The sequence below is a fragment of a genome, unplaced genomic scaffold (genome assembly GCF_019419815.1).
Source record: "Pyrus x bretschneideri cultivar Hongxiangsu unplaced genomic scaffold, Pyrus_bretschneideri_v1 Contig13, whole genome shotgun sequence".
NCBI classification, from domain to species: Eukaryota; Viridiplantae; Streptophyta; class Magnoliopsida; order Rosales; family Rosaceae; genus Pyrus; species Pyrus x bretschneideri.
In genome coordinates, this window is record NW_025999424.1 from 6,738,130 (window position 1) to 6,761,966 (window position 23,837).

The following is a 23,837-nucleotide window of genomic DNA, read 5'->3' on the forward strand; positions in this document are numbered from 1 at the left end:
AATGCACATACCGTCCGATCACAGGCATTCCGATCGCCGTGTAGAAAGAACTTCTAGTATATTTCTTTGATTTCTACATAAGATTATAAAGAATAAACTACAAAATTGCGAACACATGGAACATATAAAACTAGAATTACATGATGCACAACAAACATTGCATGATAAAAACACATAAATAAATTACGTCTCAATCTTTAGAGGGCGGATCTACTCCGTCTTGCTTGGGAGGGATTGAAAGGGTGCTTTCGAGCATGAACGAGAGATCATGCATCTGTGACATTATTCTCTCCACATCGTCAGATTTTGACCCTGCCCTTACGATGGAAACATCTCCGCCCTCCACCACATCTTCAGATTTTTTTCCATCGTTAATGCTTGCATCACCCAACCTAAACACGCAACAGAAAAAGGAGTTAACATATGTTCTTTAAAGAACAAGCACAAGCATTTTCCATGACGCTTCACGTATTACATTATTGAAAACCGCAAATTAGGATTCCACGGTGATTCGAAACAGGATTCTGCAGCTATAATAGCACCGAGAAACGTTGGCTTATATACGCACCTGTTTAATACAGAAGGCTCTAGCTGCACTCTATCCACTACAGTTGAACTGTTGGAACTGTTAAATGCTCCTGCTGAGAAATCTGGTTGCAAAAAGCTACCAAAATCCAAGTCACCCGAGTTGCTAGTGCCAAACAAATTTGTTTCTGAAGTGTGGTCAACGGATGTCGTCTGATTAATACTTTGTTTTACAGAATTATTCGCAAGATTTGATGCATTTTTCGAGCTAGGAAAATCATTCCAAGCATCGAATGAATCATCACCCGCATCAGTAGTCTTATGAAAAAGAGCCTTGTTGCTGGTGGTCTGCAATTGGTTGTCTCGAACCCAATCGACACTACTTTGTTTTACAGAACTATCAACAAGATTTGGTGCATTGCTTGAGCTTGGGAAACCATTCCAAGCATCAAATAAATCATCATTCTCCTCGGTAGTCTTATTATCAAGATCCTTGTTGCTAGTGATCTGCAATTTGTTGTCTTGAACCCAATCGACACCATCAGGAAAAGAGTTACTCACATTTTCAGCTATTCCACCCTTCACCTCAGCAAGGATTTCCAACCGTTCAGGCCCTCCAGAAAACCCAGAGTTGGAAACGCCCAACAGATCATCTTGAAACCAGTCGGACGACTTGGATGCAGACCCGTTCACACTATGGTTTGATTTTTCATTCGTTGAGTCCACCACAGATCCAAATACCGTGCCTATGTGGGCAGAAAGATCCACCGTGGACCCCAAAAAGAGGTCAAGGGATTTTGATTCTTGGGGAAAGCTTTCAGAAGCTTGAGGGAGGTTTTCAGATGCTCGAGGAAGGATTTCAGAAGCTTGAGGAAGGTTTTCAGAAGCTAGAGGAAGGATTTCAGAAGCTAGGGGAAGGGTTTCCAGAAGGTTGAGGAAGTGATTCAGAAGCAAAAAACTGAAAACTTGCTGCCCAACCAGAATCACCACTCTCTCCTTCAGTAGTTTGCACAACTGTCTCAAAAGGCTTTACATTCTCAAACAACCTAAGAGTTTCATGACCTTGGAAACTCTTTACAATCTGTGTGCTAGACCCGAACAGCTCTTCAGAATTACTTCAAGCACCGTCTCTCTTTCCTTCAAAGACAAAGTTGTCGAGATTGACTCCAGCTAAATCTGGTAATTTGGGCAGATTGGTGGTCTCATTTGGGAGATCAGTCTCAATTTTCGCTGGCTTAGAGGTCCATTTTATTTCAAGATTTAAGAGATCAAACAGACAACTCATCCTTCCGCGCATTCTGTGCTCAGTTTAATTCATTTGCTTCAACATGTAAATTCACTGTCAGTTGGAAATTTTGAGTAGAAATATATAATAAATATATAATAATTAATTATCAAAAGATGAGCCTTGGGTACCAACTCTTATAATTAAATCCGTTAATTCATTAATTATTTTTAATTAATTAATTTCAGATTTAATTTTAATTTAACAGACTCATCTTTTCAGATGAAGTCTGAAGCGATGAAAGAACGATATCCATCTAAGAATATGTCTCCCAAAAGACACATTCCATATTTATAATATCCGTCTGAAAATATGTCTCTCAAAAGACACATCCCATATTCATACATATTATGAATAACCATAACTCAATTATATATATATATATATATATATATATATATATATATTCATCTGCATGGCATTTAAAACACAGAAAAATCAAATTCATTTTCTACAATCCCAAACCTTCTTACTGAGAGAACCACAAAGAAATTCGCCAGAAGTCTAGTTTCTCGGTTGTGGAATCTTGACTTAGATCGTTGAATCATGGTGAAGCAGATGTTCGTAGAATTACAAGCACAAAGTAGAGATGAAATTCTGTTTCAAGGACATTATGGTATACAAGCCTCGATCATTAGTTTATTTGTTTAACATTATTTCGTTTTGTTCTTACTCTATTAAATTATTTATTTGCATTTATTATTTAGTAGTATGTATAAATTTGTCATTGATTGTTGATATTTATCAAACACGATCTCCTGCAAACCAAAGTCTCTAACTTTGCTGAGTATTCAAGAAGCCCCACAAAATTAATTTCAAAGTCTCTATGTTAACGAGAGGACAAATAAACCTCATTTCTAGCAAACAAACGATGGGCAGACAAAACTATAATTTCCCACTTACATGATATGGTTTAGGGATGACAATTCTAACCGTCATATTCGATAATTGAGGATAACCGTCTATATGATTGGATTTGGATATGAAAATTCGGATATATTTTGGGTAGGGGAAAAACAATGAATATTATTCTATTTATGGTTCTAGATATGATTATAGGGATTCCCAATTCGTATCCGTTCCCGAATCTGAACCGAATAATATATAATATAATTATATATAATATTAAAGTAATAAATAATACACACACACGTATAGTTATTATTCACCCAATCTATTACCTTGTGAATACAAAAATTGTATTGTGTGAGTTGCATGTTGTGAGAAAGTTAAAAAGTTCTGATATGAATTAAAATCTATAAGAATTCAATAATACTTATGGGAGATATTAAAGATCAGCTAACATTATCAATATTTAGCTTTAATTTTTATGCTCCACAAGATCCATTCATTAAATCATTTTATATATCAAATATTTAATGACTAAATGAATATTTACTAAATTATCATGCGCTAATTGAATGAATATATATATATATATATTTTTTTTTTTTTTGTATTTACAAAGAAGGGTATAACCGTTAACCAATGAGAAATTCATTACCTAGTGGGTATGGTTATGTAGAATACTCGATGGTTAATTTGCGGATGGCTATTGTTAATTTTCATGGTTATGGGGATAAATATGGCATTTCCGTCATCAGACCGAACCATTACCATCTTTAATTTCAAGTGTGATCTGCTTTGTTTGTACTATACTTGACCAATCCCAAAACTACTAAGCACCGATCAACATTATACCGTTAAGGACCCACAAGACTTTTCCTCCAACCAGGAGGCCAATCACAACACGACACATGTCGATATCAGAGGCCAATCACAGCGCAACATGTGTCGATATCAGAGGCCAATCACAACACGACACGTGTTAATGTTAGAACAAAGCTAGAAACTCTTTTCTATAAAAGGGGATCATCCTCCCATAATAATACCTAATGTTGAAGGCCACCAACCATAAGCCAACTGTGCTTCGAAAAGGTTCAACACACTTTGTATCATTCGACACTTGCTACAATGTGCCTCGACACCTTACCTTTATTCTTAACAACCAAGTGACGAAATGTGAAGATAGAACACATCTTCATGCCACCAACGAGGTGATGAAATGTACAACCTGTACTCTCCTTCATGCCACCAATCAGGTGATAAAATGTACAACCTGTACTCTAATATCATTTGGTAACTTGCCACTCATGCCACCAACCAAGTGAAGAATGAACTCATCTTTGTGCCACCAACCAGGTGATCAAATGTGATGAAATGTGATAAAGGAACTCACACTCGTATCACTAACCAAGTGATGAAAGCAACTCACCATTCATTCCACCAACCAGAAGACGAGTGGTACAACTTGTACATGTGAACTCATAGCATTCACAAATAATCAAAAACCCTCAAGCTTTACAACTCAACCAGGTGAGTACTTATGCGTAACAAGAGTTATAATCACCAATAAAGTCTTTTTACAAGCCAACAACAGCTTCAGTGCATGGTATACGAAGATCAAGCTCTTCAGTCCTCTTACATCTGCTTCAGACATTTCTACTCTATAACAATGCAAACACTACAACTCGCAAAAAGCTTCACACACTCTTGATCAAGACTGTTAGAAGCAAATTCAATTTATATGGTTCATTCAAACCTTCGACTACTACAAGGTGTGGCTTACATCACAATCTCTTGCTCAACAGTGTGGAAACAAAATTTGTATATGTTGTCTCTCTTCCACAAAATTTGTATATGTTGTCTCTCCCACATTTTCAAATTTCTAATTTTTCCAACCAAAAAAAAAAAAAAAAAAAAGAAAAAGGAAATTGGGAAATTCAACAACTTTAATAAATGGAGGATAACTACAACTCTCAAAAGCTTCACACACTCTTTATCAAGATAGGGTGAAGCAAAACCAACTTATGGTGCCAACAAAAGCTTCAACAAGTGAAGGGCAACAGCAAATGTCAAAAGCCTCACACACTCTTGATCAAGATAGTGTGAAGCAAAACCAACTTATGGTGCCAACAAAAGCTTCAACAAGTAAAGGGCAACAACAAATGTCAAAAGCCTCACACACTCTTGATCAAAATAGTGTGAAGCAAAACCAACTTATGGTGCCAACAAAAGCTTCAACAAGTAAAGGGTAACAACAAATGTCAAAAGCCTCACACACTCTTAATCAAGATAGTGTGAAGCAAAATCAATTTATGGTGCCCAACAAAGCTTTAACACAAAAGCTTCACCTACAAAGTTTCAACATCAAACAAAGCTTCATCAATGGAGAGAAACTACAATTCTCAAAAGCTTTACACACTCTTAATTAAGATAGTGTGAAGCAAAATCAATTTATGATGCCCAACAAAGCTTCAACACAAAAGCTTCACCTACAAAGGTTCAACACAAAAGCTTCACCTACAAAGCTTTAACACCAAAACTTCACCTACAAAACTTCAACATCAAAGCTTCACCCAAAAAAATAAAAACATTTTCGAAAATTCAAAAAATCGGAAATTCAAAAAAAAAAAAAACATTTTCCAAAATTCAAAAATTCGAAAATTCAAAAAAAAAAAAAAAGAAAAAAAAAAGAAAAGAAAGAAAGATGAGCCTAGGTCTTCTTTTCTTTGGGCATAAACAATTTTCGTACCAAATATATACGAATGAGGAATTTTGGGCAACCACTTAAAAAGGAAAATAGTGAAGTTTTGTTTGGAAAATTGCCTACTAGCAAGACACCTCCCACGACCGGAGACTTGGGGGAATCCTACCATATACCACTACACCTTGGTACTTAGAAATTTCACGACTACTCAATGCCTTGGATTTTTCAAGTCCCCAACCGAGAAGTTTTCCTCACTTAAGAAATTAAGGGAGTACTACTTCAACCTACAAGGTCCATCCACGAAGTTTCAACATGCAAACTTCAACAAAATAAAAAAAATTCAAAGAACTTAGTGAAGGATACCTTAGTGTATTTAACACAACACGTTAAATGAAGTAAAGCTTATTTATTGATATCTTCGATAAATTACAAATACGTGCATACACATGAATCAAAACAAACAAACAGGAGGGCGTCTTCACAAAGGCTGCTCAGGAGAAGTCTCAACACTCGATAAAGCCCTAGAAATAGGAAGCACCGAAGGGTGATTATTTGGAGCCTCAGTACTGGGTAGAACCCCAGAAAGAGGAGGCACTAAAAGTTGATCATTTGGAGTTTCAGTATGTGGTACAGCCTCAGAGGACAAAGGCAATAAATGCCTTTAGAACAAACTCACAAACCTCTGATGATCATTTAAAATCTGACCCTCAGATTCCTGTAACTGGTCAAGCTTTCTCTTCATGGTTGTAGAATAGCTATGTGCGAGCATGTGCAACTGTCTATTTTCGTGCTTAAGCCCTTTGATCTCCTATTTGAGACTTAGCACTTCAGCTGCCAACGATTCAACTTTGCGGGTTCGAGCAAATAGGCGTTGGGCCATATTAGACACAGAACCTGCATACTGAACACTGAAAGCCAGAGAATCCTTAACAACCAACTCATCGGATCGTTTGGAAAGTAGTTTGTTGTCTTTGGGAGTGAGAAGATTCTTAGCCACCAACGCAGCGGTCATATCATTCTTCATCACAAAGTCCCCAGTAGTTAGGGGACCAGTAGGAGATAAAAAGGATGGGCACCATATGTTATCCTGAGGAGACGTGGCTACCTCTCCTACAACATTCAAGTCCAAACGACGGTCGGAAGGGCCAGACATTCTTAGAAAAATGAAGAAAAAAATGAGGTACAGTAAGTCTCAAAAGTACGAAAATAAGGGAAAAATTCCTACAAGCAATAACTTTCTGAACGTACTCCTTGAACTTAATTGGTGCTCCTATAAAAGAAAGAGCCAGATCTTCAACAGGGTTGCTTGTTCAAAAATCGAAGAGGCACCACACTCCAAATTTCGAGAAGTGGATTTCCTGAATTAAAATTTATTAGCAATCTTCACACGCGACATCAGTTCCTCGGACACCAAGGACAACTTTGTCAAAGAACTCTGACAAAGTTAAGACAGGTAAATGTTGAAAGCCCAGTTACCCTACTATTACCCACAAGGATAAAGGAATAGCACCACTGTTTGATTATTGGAAAATCCTTATGTGTGTTAACCTCTGTGCTCCCAAAGCAAACTTGCAAAAATGCCCAACCTTTCTTCACATCTGAGAAAACACTCCCAACAGGATTGCTTGCACAGAAATCGAGGAGGAACCGCTCTCCGAATCTCGAGAACCATATCCCTAACAAGATTGCCTGCTCAGAAATCGAAAAGGCACCGCTCCCCGAACTTCGAGAAGTCAGATTTCATTGGATAAAATTTGTCCACAATCCTCACACGTAACATCAGTTTTTTGGATACCACATACCACTTTTTCAAAGTGCTCTGACAAAGTTAAAACACGTGAACGTTGCAGCGACTACTACATTGCTTTGACCGAGAAAGGTAAAGGAATAGCATTACCACTCGCTGTTGGGACAATTCCTATATATGTCGACCTACATCCTCCACAGCTAGGTAGACCTGCCAAATATAAAAAAAATACTCAACCCTTCCCCACAACCGAAATGGCACTCCCAATCTAGCCTCTCGAAATACTCCATTTTCTTCTCCTTTGATAATACCCATGCCAACCAGACACATCAAAGCAAGAATATCTAATATCATCAGGGTTGAAAGCAAGAGTATCCCATATCATGCTTTTTCCCTGTCTTTTTCTTTGCCCCTGCTCTTACCTGCGGAACAAGGAGAAAGAATTCAATCAGTCGGAACCTGAAATCAAACTTCCGACCTAGAACTGATTGCCCGGAACCTTTGCCTGGTCACTTGCCTAGCATTGCTCTTGAGTACTCATCCTCAATTGTTGTTAATGTCATGAATTCCTTCGGCAAATATTTCAGAACAGTTGGTATGATATTGGCTCTTTACACTGAAGCTACCAAGCATGGATGAGTCATTGAGAAGTAATGCTCTGAATGACCATTTAAATGCAAAGGTTGCGCACCATTTCTGCTATACAAAATATTGAAGCAGAAGGTTCAATGGCGAGTTAGAACAGATCACTACAGCACGACACCCTTCTTATGGAACCACACAATCCAGACGGAAGAGTCTAAGTCAAATCCAAGCTCGGCATCATTACTCTAATTGAAGAGATCGAGAAGTCTCAACAGCCTTTTGCTAGCACCGTTGTCGAAGAACAAAGCTTCGCCATACCATATCTACTACTTTGTCAAACAGCAAAAGTATCCCATATCATCAGGATCAAACATACTACAGGTCTGACGGACTTGTTTTGACCCTTAAATTCTGGAGTCGGCTTGCTCCTTTTAAGGAAACCAGAAAACCCTCCAACCCAGTTCAAGAATACACCTGTGGAAAGTCAAGTACAACAAAGCACGTGCCGATTCGTCTATTTTCTCCAAAAACAAGAGTACCTCATATCATCTCTTCTCCCTGTTTCTTCTCTTTATCCTTATTGCTGAATGAGAGATAGGGAGAATGAGTACAATCAGCCGGAACCCAAGATCAACCTACCGATCTGAGACTATTTGCTTGAAACCTTGATTGCTTACCTTGTTTGTCACCTCATTCGGCAGATCTCCTAGCTTATAGATTTGGGGGACTCCTACTATATGGTTTGTATCGCACTTGACCAAACCCGAAACTACAAGTAAGCTTCAAATGAAAATGATACATTACCTTGTGCGTCAACGCCAACCAAAGATACCACTCCTGGATGAAGGAAAAGTACTTTCAAGAGAAGATACCACATCTACTTACAGGACAAAGAAGACAAGTGAAGGCGACACCACATTTCGGTACTTGGAAGTTTCATGATTACTCAATAGCTTGGATCTTGCCAGTCCCCAACCGAGGAGCTTCCCTCACTCAGGAACTTAGGGGAGCACTGTTTGTACCATACTTGACCAATCCCGAAACTACTAAGCACCGATCAACAGCATACCGTCAACGACCCACAAGACTTTTACTCCAACCAGGAGGCCAATAACAACACGACACATGTTGGTATCAGAGGCCAATCACAGCCAACAAGTGTCGATATCAGAGGCCAATCACAACACGACACATGTCAATGTCAGAACAAAGCTAGAAACTCTCTTCTATAAAAGGGGATCATTCTCGCACAATAATCTCTAACGTCATTTGTACTAAACTATTCACTAGAACTCACAAAAAGAGCGTTTGAACCTATGTATTTGTGTAAACCCTTCACAACTAATGAGAACTCCTCTACTCCGTGGACGTAGACAATCTGGGTGAACCACGTACATCTTGTGTTATTTGCTTCCTTGTCTCTATTCATTTACATACTTATCCACACTAATGACCAAAGCAACCTAGTAAATGTCATAAACTTGACACTTTCTGATGTACTAAAGTCTTCGCCGATTTTGTGCATCAATATGCTTAATATTGAGTACTAACTACTAAGTAGATGTTGATACAAATCTTATACAATGTACTATTTCTACATCTCTGCATAATCTCAAAACCACAGCTTCAAGCATTTTAGTTTTCCATGCACTATATATTAACATAAATAGCGTCGAATCAGGAAAAGAATTTTCAACATCATTAAGCTGTTGGGCGGCTAGAAAAAGCTGGTAAAACAGATTTAGCAAACTAAAACAATCAAAGCTTCAATCTTTATCATCATCTACAAGCAAGAAACCATAAAATATGCTACAACATCTTGCTATACTTAATTAAATCAGTGTCATTTTCTTCTTAAAAAAAATTCACGATGTTATTTCAGATGAACAATGTATTTGGACTAAAGACCTAACATTTGTTTCAAGCTTACGTAGACAATTTTAACTTGAAAAGTACCAAGAAGAATGGGGACGCAACCATGTGTGGATGTACAGTCTGTAATGCACATGAACAGTTCGTTCAGAGTGTATATGTAAACAAATTTAGAAGGTGAATAATTTCTAATTTTAATTTGCATAGTCTAGTCAGGAAATTTTCAAGACAAAACGGTAAAATCTTATGGCAATTAAGGGTATGATGAGCTAGCTTACACCAACCTAAAACCTGTTTCCATCCCGTTTGAATAACTCTTATGGTCATCAATTATTCTTGTAGTTCAAATAAAATTAGGACTACCACTTCACCGAAAGCCGAGATATAGAGGCGGACAACATATATCGAGATAGACATATAATTTCTACAATGATTGATGCTGGCGCCGACCATCTATATATATGTGTGTGTGTGTGTGTGTGTGTGTGTATGTAAACCGCCTTGGACCTGAATTCTATCCACATAGTACACGTTCTTATCATTACCTAGCTAATGGCAAATCCTCAATCTCTTCTTCTTTGTGAAAAAACTGCCCTTAAAATCAATGCACTGCAGAAAACCCTAGAAATTGCAATTCTGTTCCTCTTCGTCTGTGTCCTTGTTTATCGTCTCCTCTCTCTCAGAGACCATGGTTTTGTCTGGCTTCTTGCCTTCACGTGTGAGTCTTGGTTTGCTTTCAATTGGGTTCTTATTCTCATCATCCAATGGACTCCTGTTGAATAAAAACAAACTCTCACAACCTCTTGCAACAGTATGTCATGCATGTCCTTTTTAGTACTTTTAAATATAATTAATTTACGTATGTTCATGTGTAGTTCTGCTCGCATAATTCTTTAACCTTCGCTTATGCCAATTGAACCAAAAAAAAAAAAAAAAAAAAAAAAAAAAAAAAAGGGTTCTTATGGTAATTAACATGTTGATTAATGTCTTATTGTGTATGCTTAATACGTAATTAGCGTTTCGGAGCTTCCTCCGGTGGACATGTTTGTGACAACAGCTGATGCAAAGCTAGAGCCACCTATCATTACTGTGAACACAGTGTTCTCTCTTCTAGCCGTTGATTATCCAACTCACAAGCTAGCTTGCTATGTATCAGATGATGGGTGTTCACCTGTCACTCTGTACACTCTCATTGAAGCCTCAAAATTTGCTAAGCTTTGGGTACCCTTTTGCAAAAAGTACCATGTTCAAGTTAGAGCACCATTCAGATACTTCTCTAACAATCCCATTCTGTCAAGTTAGAATCCATCAGGATTCCATCAAGAATGGACAAAAATGAAGGTAGAATTTGGCCTTCTATATGCTTATTTGAATTTTTATATATGTATGATGTATCTATTTTAATCTTGTAGGATGAGTATGAAAAGCTCTGCAAAAAAATTGAAGATGCTGTCCAAAATTTGGCACCTCTTGTTTTTTCTAGAGACTGGATTTTGCTCGCATAGACAGCCGGAACCATCCCACTATAATCAAGGTTTTTATTTTTATGTTTGGTAATTCACACTACAAGAAAAAAACCTCCCAATAAATTCAGTATCATCCGTAAAGATACATTTATATGCATGATGATCTTTGTGGAGTGGCAAACATATAATAGCTCATTCGGATTTTCTAATTATTTATGCTACACAGTTTGTTGACCGATTAATAATGTGGTTGACCGACTTTTTACATTCTGCAACCATCCTTTAAGATTTTACTAATGAAACCTAAATAAACTTTATCATTAATTTTAATTAATTTTTGTACAGGTGATATGGGATGCCAAAGAGAGGATCTCTAATGGTCTGCCACATTTGGTTTACGTAGCCAGGGAGAAACATCCAAATCACTCACATCATTATAACGTTGGCATTATGAACGCTTTGGTGAGAATTATTTGCTTGACCAAAAAAAATGTTACCATTTCTCTTTCTAAATATATTTGTAAAATTAGTATATTACTGTTATACTTGGGCTTAATTAGCTAGTGTAATGTCCATGGTTGTACATATAGTCACAAATTTTTTGAATTAATTTTATGTACATAGACGAGGGTCTCTGGTGTTATGACAAATGCTCTATTTATGTTGAACATGGACTGCGACATGTATGCCAACAATCCAACGATCGTTCTTCACGCAATGTGCCTACTGCTTGGTTTCAAGCATGAAAAAGAAGGTGCATTTGTTCAGTTTCCCCAAATGTTCTACGACACTCTGAAAGATGATCCATTTGGAAGTAACATGGTTGAGGCTATAAAAGTGCGTATGTTAGTTTACAGTTACTCCAATTTGACAAGAAAAATTTGCATGTCACGTGTTCATATCTCTTAGTGATAGAATTTGAGATACAAACATGGGGTAGCTAAGTTTTTCTCGCTATGGCGGATTGGCGTACATGGACCTCGTTAATTAATGTAGAAGGCTTTTAACTTTTTGTAGAAAATTTGGCCTGGGTTAGCTAGGCTCCAAGGACCTATCTATGCAGGGACATGATGTTTTCACGGACGTAAAGTTATCTATGGTTTATCTCTAACAGATAATGAAGGTATCTTAACATCCAAGATGTAGATAATGTGTACTATTGAACATAAATAATCAGTTATTAGTGATTAATCAACTTATTAATGATTTTTAAAAGGGAACTTGATGAGTGAGAGACTAAACAAAGAATGCTTTGGAAATTCTTCAGAGCTCATCCGATCAGCAACTCAGATTTTATTAGAGGAAAATATTGATCAACTGGATGACCTTTCCTGTGCGGTCGAGATAGCATACCAAGTTGCTGGTTCTGAGTACGAAGATGATACATTATGGGGCAAAAAGTTAACGAACAATATTTTCTTTCCGATGTTAATTAGAAGAGGTCTCCCCTAATTGAAAAATAAAGAGTTTAACAAGCTTTGGAGATGTTTTGACATTGTTAGTTGGGCCGACCGGTTTTCAGGTGGGTTGGGTTTATGGGTCGGTATTAGAAGATGTCCTAACTGGGATGATCCATGCAAGAGGGTGGAAGTCTATCTTATGTATGCCAGAACTACCAGGGTTTCTGGGCACTGGACCCTCAACTACTCATGTTATGTTGGTCCAGAGGAAGAGATGGATCACAGGGCTGCTAGAAATTTTGTTCAGCAAAAATTGTCCCATCTTTGCCACCCTCTATGCCAAGCTTGAGTCTAGGCAGTGCTTGGCTTACTTGCGGATACTAATTTGGGGACTACTCTCCGTTCCTGATCTATGCTATGCTCTTCTGCCAGCCTACTGTATTATTACCAACTCACATTTCTTGCCCAAGGTAAACAGGGTCATCGCCTAATTATAATGTGTTTTTAGTTTGGAATTGTTATTAAATTTCAAAATAATCACCCGACGCAAGCATGAAGATTTTTTTAGATCACCAATAACATTTGCTTTTAGATTCTATCATACTAAGTTTGGTTTAAACATTGTTAATGATTGAATTTCGAAGTCTACACTTCAAATTAATCTGTCACCAAATAGTGTGACAGTATTTAAAGTAAATAATAATTTAAATATCAATTAAATAATATCACATTCTTTTAGAAATGAAATTTGGTGTCCCTACTCAAACTCGGTTGATTTTTGCTTTGCAGGTCGAAGAACCGGCTCTAATAATATTTGCTGCTTTGTTTCTCATTAAACACTTATATACACTACATTCCTAAGTTGATTCTGGCTGATCAATTAGGGCTTGGTGGAACCAATTGACAGTGGGACCATGGAGCAAAATAACCACTTTAACTGCATCATTATTTGGACTTGTAACTGTGGTATTTAAGCTTTTGGGCATATCTGAGGTGAAATTTGAAGTCACACAAAGGGAGCAATATTCCTCTTCTAGCGACCAAGAAGCTACTTATGATGTTAATGCTGGTAGGTTTACTTTTGATGAGTCTCCAATATTTGTAACAGCCACAGCCCTCTTATTTCTCCAATTCACAGCTCTGGCCACAGCCGCGTTGGGTTTGCAACCACCGGCTTTTGGGGTGAATGGGGCGGGCATCGGGGAGATGATGTGTAGCGTGTGGGTGGTGCTATGTTTTTGGCCATTTGTTAAAGGTTTGTTTGGGAAGGGTAAATATGGGATTCCAATGGCCACTATAGTTAAGTCAGCTGTGTTGGCTTTGCTCTTCATGCACTTCTGCCCTAAGAACATTGCATCATGATCAAGTTTCTGATTAATATAAAAATTACGAGATCAGATAAGACAGAGTTGTAATGTTACTGTCTTTCCTGATTGTATTAGTATAAGGGTGAATTTCATAATTGTCTCAAACTTTTGAGGTGTTTCCACTTGGTCCGACCTTTTTTTGTCTCAAGTTCATCTCTAAATTTTATAAATGTGTGTTTAATAAGGACAAATTGGCTTTCGTTATAAAAGCTAATGAATAATACACGACCATTTCTTTTTTATGTGCATTTCAGTAACACTTCTAATTTGACCAAAATGTGTTTCCACCAACTGCATGTGACTTCTTTCTATAGAACAATAGTCGGATTAAAACACGAACAGAATTAACCAGACTCAATCGGCCGTTCCGGTTTGTAGTTGTTGCTTATACTTGATATTAAAATTGTTTGAACAAAAAACACTAATTTTCACCTTCAATATACGAATATTGTTTTGGTAGATGCATGGCATGAGACATGTAGAGGTGCTTTACTTTATTCTGAACTTTGCATGAAAGTGAATGGTAGTCTTTAACATAGAGTTGTACGTGGATGAAAGTGATGATCTACTGAAAGTTCAAATATTATACCAGATTACTTGGCTAATAAATGGGGCTTTGGGCACAATAATAGTGAATTTTCGTTATTGGATTGTTCCATTTAGTCTATTATGATGTGTTTGTTGCACTGGACTGGTTTCAGAGATTAAGTTGGACCAACTTAACATAGATTAAGGTGGACTGACTTAGTGAAGCATTTGGTACACTGTCGAATTAAGAAACAGGATAATAAAAATAGTATTGTCCTCAGTTTGAGGTTTGCTTGGACAGTGAGTATATCACGATGATAGTGATAACGGTGAGTATGGTTATGTTTAGATGCATTTAATGCTCATTATCCTGCACCCCGGTGTTAGTGCTTCGCCTGTGGCTAGGGCCTAGCCTTCACATGATCGTTCACCTCCCGCACCGCACACTCAACTTGGATCCAAGTCAGGTGTCAGCCTGTTGTACAGACCAGATTAGGTGGTTCCGACTCGTAGATGACCTGCGATTCGTCGCACAGCCTTCACGTTACCATAGCACTTGAGCGTACTTATTTACACCTAGCCTGTCGTACAGACCACATTAGGTGGTTCTGACTCATGTGCAGGAATTAGTAGATGAACTATAGGCTTAGCCGTACAGGTCACGTTAGGTGACTCCGACTGACATATCAGTTACATTGATTTATTTCACCTGGCTTACTTATTTTATTGCTGAGATACTTGACGTGGCATATAATTGGTTTTCACTATTCTCGAGCATGATTTCTACATAGGTATGTATTACTATTTTCTGGGAAATTATACGGGTTTTACAGTGAGGGGTTATTATGTTTAAAAAGAGAAATGTGTTTTCAAAAACTGTCTTTGCCCACTCACATTTTCTGTTTTGCACCCTTCTAGATTTTAGTTGCTGAAAGTTTGTATTGACGAGGATTCTTAGCAAGTCTCAGTATAGGCAGTTACTTCTAAGGGTATAATCCTTATCTACTCTACTGTACTTTACTTATGCTCTGACGTCACGTGTAAATGGGTTCATTCCCGCTCACCACCGCACTCTGGTATTTAGGCACTCTTAGGTTTAAATTTATTCACACTTTCCACATCATTACACTTTATAGCTTCGTCACCTTTCAGATGTCAGCCAGCACAGCTCGATTCGGAGTCCTAGTGGACATTCTGGATCAGGGTGTGTCATAAATCATGTTGAGGGAAGAAAGAGTTGAGTATTTGATTAAATAATTACCTCTCCCAATCACACTCTAGGTACTAATTGATTGCATATGAATTAGTAAATGCATGAATCAAAAATCGAAATAATTTCAATGGTCACGTGCATAGTTAGTAAAATTCTTGTATAATACACGTGTTATACATGAACCTATGCTACAGAAGCAACAACAATCGGCAGAGGGCTCCAGTGATTAGAAGAAAAAAAAAACTCAAAAAAAATCTCAAAAGGGTAAGTGGATAAAAAAAAAAGGACGAAGAACAGGAAGTGATTGTTGCATGAAAAAAAAAAATTAAAGATGTGAAAAATTGTGACCCAACAACACTATTACATATGAGAAATGGATGCAACTAACATCATTTGTATCTATAAATGATGCGACCGATCAACGAAAATCGAAGAAAAAAATTGTAGAGATGAAGGAAGAAGATAAAGCAAACAAAGTGGCTGGTAGACAGTGAAAGGAAGAGAGAGTTAGACATTCAAACAGGTCCATGGATTTGAAATCCTAAGGTGTGAGGTAAGATTCTATTTGATCTTGGGTATATATACTTCTTGCTCTCATATCCCACAAAATACACAACTTAATGAAATCTTACAAAGTCTTTAGTTTTTTTTTAATACATCTAGATTTGGATGGACTTTGAAAATGACTATTAAAATCTCAATTAACTATACCTAGATTTTCATAGATTCTAAAAATCCTTTAACATCCTTTAGTTGACTATGCTAGGATTTTAAAATCTTCTCAAATCCGAATTTGACTACACCCTCTTAAATAGTTTAAAAGAATTAATTACTTTGTATAATTCATGTGGCATCACTTTCTTAGGTTTAAAAGTAGATAATTAGCTTGAAATACTGCTACCAAGAGATTCCTAATGTAGGGAATCAAATTACCACCAATTATTCATCTTGATTACTTAACATTCCACAAGGCATCCTTTAATATGTTCCCTTTAAACCCATCTGCCTTGTAGTTAGTGTATAAGTGCCTAACACAAAACCGATGATTACAATTAGGCAGCACCTTCTCAAAAGCTGGTAATAAACCCTTTTGTTTGTCAGAAACGAAAGTCCAATGACGCTGGTTCACAATTCCCAGGTCAGTAGCTAGTAGTTCCAGAAACTAAACCCAATTGTCCTTATTCTCGAGCTCTACTATGGCATATGCAATAACCCAAGTTTGATTATTTGCATCAATTCCCACTGCAAACAGTAATTGGCCCTTGAACACTCATTTCAAATGACAACCATCCAACCCTACAAGTTGCCTACATCCATTCTTAAATCCATTTTTGCAAGCCCTAAACAAATATAAATCCTCTGAAATATCACATGAGCATCATCATAGGGTAGCACCTTCATCTTAACTGCACTACTGGGGTTTGTCCTCCTAAGCTTATCATAATACTGTCACAACTTTGTGTACTAATCCACGTTACTCAGCTCAAGGATTTTCAAACATTGTGCTCTCACTTTGTAGGCTGTCTTGAGGTGGATCTTAACCATTCCTTCCTCATTCACTGTCTCCATAAATGTAATGATGGGCATGCTTGAGTTGAGTCTAAACTTGTCCACATACCTTTTCCCATGCCATGCCACTTTGCAGTTAAGATTTTCCCTCCAAATCCTTGGACATTCATGTTTCCCAACATAAGTTTTCACTTGCATTGAATCTTCATTGTACATCCTAGAAGCATACAATCTCCATGGACAATTTTTCTCACACTTTGCACTAATCTTCCATTTCTCATTCCTTTTTAGCTTAATAGAAGGTGCACCATGCTTAATGAAGTGAGACCACACTGCCTTTCTCAACTGTGCAGCATCTCTGAACTTCAATCCGTTTTTAAAATTTGGATCATCCATGTCGACTTCTTCATTGAACTCAAGGTAGATGACCTTCTCATCACATTCTGAACCTAAATCGTCAACACTGTTCATGTCATCTAAGTCTTATCTCTCATTATCAAGAGGAACGTCTTTTACATCCCTTACATCAATAACTTCTTCTGGATGTTGGTTCCCAACCCCTTCACCTTTTTTAGCATCTCCTATCACAATGTCTAAAATCATGTCATCTATTGCATGACGATCATCATCTTCCAAATTGTAGTCACTATCCACAAACTCACTATCAATAGTGTCATCCTCTGCATTTACTGCCACAAACAATGCATATTTGTTTAAAACCTAAACTTTGCAAAAATAATTGAATATTGAAATTAAAATTGCAAAAATAAATGTTTCAAAATTTTTACCTTCATTAGCTTCTAGTTCAGCCTCTTCATTACCTTCTTCAGCTTTGTGACCTTCTTCACCTTCATCACCTTCATCATTTTCATCACATTTATTATCAGCATTGAAATGACCATCTTCAGCCTTATCTCCATTTCCTTGTCCTCCCTCAGTTGCTTCAGCCTCATGTTCATCATCACCATTGTAGGCTATGTCATTCAAAAGACATAACCATTTTTCTAAGTGATTAGCACCACCTTTTGCTCTACCCTTCTTCAGTTTTGATCCACTTCCCTTTGTAATCGAAATTGCCACCCTCGATTCCTCAATATCTTTTATAGTGACACCTTTTTTTAATATGCCACTATCATCTAGATTCATCAAAAGCTTATGTTTCATGGCAACTTGCTTCGGACTTAGATGTTCTAAGTACATTTCTATTTCGCTAGTCCCTGGAACATACTTGCACATTTTACCCACATCTTGGTCCCATTCAATAAGCTTTAATCCTTCCTTATAAGACATCCCAGGAATCTTATAATGATACAAGATAAACCCGTCATATCCTAACTCCTTAACCATTTCATCAATCTTGAAAAAAGACATTAAGTTTTTGTCTACGTGATCAAACCAAGCCTCAAACCCTCACTATATGCATTTTCAGACCACTTCCCACCGTGGTTAATTTTAAGGGTAAATAATTCATGCATGCCTGCAAAGTCAAGGAAAAAAGTTTTAAAACCCAAAAACATAACCCAAAACACTAACTTGTAGGACCATGAGGACAAAAAGGTGAAAACAAAACCCTGGGGACCATGAATACAAGATTTTTTAAAGGCTGCAATTGAGACCACGAATGAAGACAAAACCACATGCACATTGAAAACAATTAACAATGTAGGAAACCTATTACAAAACACAATTCCAGAAACCATAGAAAAAAAAATGGGTTTGGAACTCACAAATCACTAAAATTCAAAAATCAAAAATAGGAAAACCTAAATCCATATTATCTACACTTCGAAAAAGGTAGGTTACTCATAGAAACGATGCCCCTTCTTTGATGTGCAAAGGTGTGCACAATGTACGATGGCGTGCAATCGACAGCGAGTTGGACCTACGGAGAGGTGGAGTGACGGCGAGTTGGACCAACGGCGAGGTGGAGTGATGGCGAATTGGTAGGATTTCAAACGGAGATAGGGGATCGAGATTTCTAAGGGTGTGGGCTTCGAATGAAAAGTGGTTTTCATTTTTAACTGTTCCCATTCTAAATTTTGAATTTTGAAATTTAGGTTTTTTTTTTTTTTAATTTTGAATTTCCACGTGGACCCCTTAATGACACGTGACACCAAGTCATTGTCCACATAGGCACCAAGACATCAGTTAATGGGAGACTTAATAGCCAGACTAATGAATGTATGAGACTGTCCCAAAATTAACACTTTAGGTATGACTCTGGGGTGAAAAAAAATTCATGTATTAAATGTTGAAAACTACTAAATTTGAGAGTAGTAAACTAAGATTTACCCAAAAAGAAAGTTTCTTACCTAAATGTAATGGTTGCCAAAACCAATTATGCAAATATGCTATCCAATGTCTTTCATTATCAGATATTTTGAGGTAGTACTAGGTAGACCAAATTTATAAACCACATGACGCGTTATCAATAGAAAATAAGCACGTTAATCAAAACTTAAGTAATAATCTTGATCATCAAAAAAAAATTTCGAACTCAAAATCAATTTCACCAAAAGCGTTTTTAGTCATTTTAAAAACACATCAAACGAGTTTTCAATTTAAGTAAGTTTGGATACATCTAACGTAAGTTTAGACAACGGATCTTAACCTAAACTAAACTCAAGAGAAATATACTCTTGATCATCTTGCTAAAACCAAAATGGAGGGAGAAGAGAATAAATTTTTTTTTTTACTCTTGACTTATTTTATTTTCAATAATCAATGGATATGAATCTTATAAATCATTTTGGGGGAACAAAGAGTTGAGAATTGGATTAAGTAACTCTCCCAATCACACTCTAGGTACTAATTGAATCCATATGAATTAGTAAACACATGAATCAAAAATCAAAATAATTTCAATAGATTCATACATAGTTAGTAAACTCGGAGAAACAGCAGCACTCAGCAGAGGGCCCTGGTGATTAGAAGGAAAAAAAAAATCAGAAAAAAAAAATCAAAATGGTAAGGGGAAAATAGTACAAATCAGAAGAAGTGATTGGTGCGTGAAAAAAAATAAATAAATAAATAAATTTGAAGATGTGAAAATTGTGACCCAACAACACTCTACATATGAGAAACAATGCAACCCAACATCATTTTTCCATAAATGATGAGACCCATCTACGAAAATTAAAGAAAAAAAATTGTAGAAATGAAGGAAGAAGATAAAGCAAGCAAAGTGGCTGGCAGGCAGTGAGAGGAAGAGAGAGTCAGCATTCAAAGAGGTCCATGGATTTGAAATCCTAAGGAATGAGGTGGGATTGTATTTGATCTTGGTTATATATACTTCTTGCTCTCAAATCTCACAAAATCTATAACTTAATGAAATCCTACAATATGACTATTAAAATCTTGATTGACTATACTTAGATTTTCATGGATTCTAAAAATCCTTCAAAATCCTTTATAATCCGAGTTTGACTACACCTCCTTATATAGTTTAAAAGAATTAATTATTCTGTATAATTCATGTGGCACCACTTTATTAGGTTTATAGTCCCATATATATACCAGATCAGCAAACAAATAGAGTTATAACAGAAACATAACGGAAGGATCACATTGGCGGTGGAATCAAACATAGGAACTACATTTATTGATTTTTATTGCTATGGACCAAACTAAGAACTTGTACCAGTTTGAGAGACCATTTTGGCTAAAAATGCATCTAAAATATTCACCAAGTAAAGCCTCATCCACATGTGTGCTCCAACATTTTAACCACGGGATTTGAACTCTTCAGTTAGGGCATTCAAATCAGAATGTGATGATCCTCCTTTCTCAATAGCCCTCTTTGCCTGCTCTGCAAGTTCCCAAGCTCTACTTCTCATTTCCTCTGCTTCCTCACCCACCATAATCCTCCTTACAGCTTTATCAACAGCCTTCTTCTGAACGAAATCCCCAACAAGACTAGCCCATTTCTGAGCACCCACTCCAACGCCTATTTTCAGCACTTGGGTCACCAGCTTCTCGTTGTAAAACTGATCCGCCGACACCGGCCACGTCACCATCGGCAACCCAGCAGAAATCCCTTCCAGCGTCGAGTTCCACCCACAGTGAGTTACAAACCCGCCAACAGCCCTATGATCAAGAATCAGAATCTGCGGGGCCCACCCTCTTATTATAAGTCCTTTCCCTTCCATTTTATGCTCAAACCCTTCTGTCAGCCAATCCTCTTTCTCCATGTCATCATCTTGTCCTCTCCTAACTACCCAAATGAAGTCCTGCCCGGAAGCCTGAAGCCCCATTGCAATCTCCTTAAGCTGAGAGGCATTGAATTTAGCCATGCTTCCAAAACACACATAAACGACCGAATTGGGTTCTTTTGAATCAAGCCACTTCAAGCAATCGTTCTCGTTGATGGAAGATGCTTTTCCTCTAAGTGCTTTTTCTTCATTGCTTCTATTGCACAGAGAAACGGGGCCTATATGCCAAGCCTTCCTCCCCAAAACGTTTCTGTAATAATCTGCATAAACTGGTTCGAGCTCATAAAAACTGTTCACAACAATTCCATAGCTCTTCTGCTCAGATTCCTTGGCCCGTTTGAGCATCCGGGTCAAGTCGTTTTCAATATTTTCCTTTTCAAAAGCAGGCAATTGGGCTCTTGTCATCGTAATCTCACCAGGAAAATTTGGAATCACGAAAGGTTCCAAATCGGACGAACTGTTCTTGAAAGGCTCATACTTGCTCATATTATATGAGGCAGCCAAGGTGAAGAAACTAGTGCCATGAAAAACCAACCTCGGAATATCAAACTTTGCAGCTGCATCAGTTGCCCATGGAAAACATATGTCTGCCAAAAGGAAACTAGGGTTTTCGTCGAGCAGAAGCTGCTCGAGCGGTTCTTGGAGCAAGCTTGTTGCTTTGAAGAAATTGGTGGATAATTCTGGTGAGGTGAGTGAGTCGAGAATTTCACAACCATCCGGCAGACCGGCTTCTACAGAAGGGAACTTGATGGTTTTGATTTCGACTTTGACGCTGCCGGGATTGGTTTTGCTTGACTGAGTGGCTTTGGAGAATGTTGAAGCGTTGAGAGGAGTTGTGACTATGGTTGTCTTCACTCCTTGCGCTGCGAATAGCTTGGCCATATCTGAGATCGGTATCACGTGGCCGTGACCCATGAAAGGGAATAAGAAGACGTGGAACTCACGGTTTTGGCTACCCATGATTGGGATTTAGAAATGAAGATGGAGGAAGTAAAGTATTGGGGTGATGGTTTGCGTTTGTGATGCATGAATTGAGGGTCATATATAGAAGTCGACTAAGTAAATAAACTATGGAAGGTTTATAAACAATGTATGGTTATAAACATCTTACCATCTAAACGCAAACCATCACCCAGCAACACATGTAAATTATTTCACTTGAGTTTCTGTTCTGAATCTCTTGTTATATCGTTTGGTCCAGAAAAGAGTCATGTTCCCAAAACAACAAGAAAAGGCCACATGTCGACAATAATTTTAGCGTTCAGAACCATAGTGTTTTACTTGGAGGATGATTCTCTAGCCTCCTATTCTCATCCCCTTCCATTCCCTTCTCTCACACATTAATTTTTGTCTTATTATCTCTATAAAAAAAAAGCAATATAAGATATTGACGTGGCTTAACCGTAATGGTTCAAATAGGAGGGCATAGAAGGGTAGAGAGATTAGGAGGGTAGAGAATCCTCCTCCGTTTTACTTGCAAGCTTGAGTCTTTCACCTCATTCGGCACCATTCCATTGACGATCCCATCACCGAAATTCCCGATAAGAGATCAACTCGAACTCAAGGCATTCTAGTGGCCTCGTCCTTGTCCGGCTCCAAATGTACGTGTCATTGTCAACACAAATTATTCTTCTAGGTAGAAATTGCCAAAGTAGTCAATACATGACACTATAAGAATTTTAAGTGTTAAAGGCAATTATATTTGCATCTATTAGTATGTATTAGGGGCAATTATTGTGGATTTCTGCCTCTAAATGTTAGGAGTCGCTAATTCTGCCCATAATGTTCTTTCTACCATGATGGCAATTACAAGATTAGAGAATAAAATATATTAATTTCGGAACGGGATATTACACGATAGATAGAGTTACCATAGATATATGACCTGAGTCTTGAATCTCTTTAAAACTATATTTGTTTGGTATACCAAATGATTGATTTCTTATGAAAGTAGGAACCAGATGTGGGTTCATCAATCCCCACTCTTATTCTCAAGAACTCCCTTGCACAGCCACCACGAGGATCACAGTCAACCCTCACCACCCTACCAATCGCACCCCCTAGGGTTTCCCCCATGCGCACTGACATGAAAGACGGTGGTAGCCCATGAATCCGAACCCAAAACTCCTGTTCACACAACAGAACGCTAGCAGGCACCGCCTTCCCTTTACCTCAGCAAGAATAAGCAACGATTTTCCAAAGAACCGTGACCTGCCATTTAGCACCGTGCGCATAGGATTTCAAAAAGGACTCAAACGTCCACATGGGATTTCCACCTGTCAGGTGTATTTTCGTAATTTTACAAGATTAGGGACTAAAATATATTAATTTTGAAACTAGATAGTACATGGTGGATAGAGTTACCATAAATATATGATCTGAGTCTTAAATCTTTTTAAAATTATATTTGTTTGGATATACCAAATGATTGGTTTCATATGAAAGTAGGAACCGGATGTGGGTTCTTCAAATCTTCTCACATGTTGTCGAGATGGTAGCTAACGACGGTAGTGAATCAACTTTTTTTTATCATTTCTATCCATAAATTCGCGTAGTTATTAAACAGTTTTTGTTTTCTC

General features: G+C 37.6%; 2 protein-coding genes and 1 pseudogene across 2 annotated transcripts in view; 1 reads left to right on the top strand and 2 right to left on the bottom strand.

Moving 5' to 3' along the window:
- Positions 1 to 41: 41 nt before the first annotated feature.
- Positions 42 to 23,837, bottom strand: part of LOC103968015 — a 38,585-nt gene continuing 14,789 nt past the window's right edge. Inside the window, exon 3 of the mRNA XM_048579163.1 lies at positions 42 to 392. Coding sequence (XP_048435120.1) covers positions 191 to 392 — 202 coding nt within the window. The 3' untranslated portion in view covers positions 42 to 190. The remainder of the gene's footprint in view (positions 393 to 23,837) is intronic.
- LOC125474912 lies at positions 10,117 to 13,841 on the top strand (annotated as a pseudogene).
- Positions 20,622 to 22,447, bottom strand: LOC125474914 (scopoletin glucosyltransferase-like). Its single transcript, XM_048579165.1, has one exon. The coding sequence runs from the start codon at positions 22,216 to 22,218 to the stop codon at positions 20,770 to 20,772; it is 1,449 nt and encodes a 482-aa protein (XP_048435122.1). The 5' UTR covers positions 22,219 to 22,447; the 3' UTR covers positions 20,622 to 20,769.

Bases quoted from the DNA above. Each gene is read 5' to 3' on its own strand.
- LOC125474914 (XM_048579165.1), bottom strand. From the start codon at position 22,218: ATGGGTAGCCAAAACCGTGAGTTCCACGTCTTCTTATTCCCTTTCATG.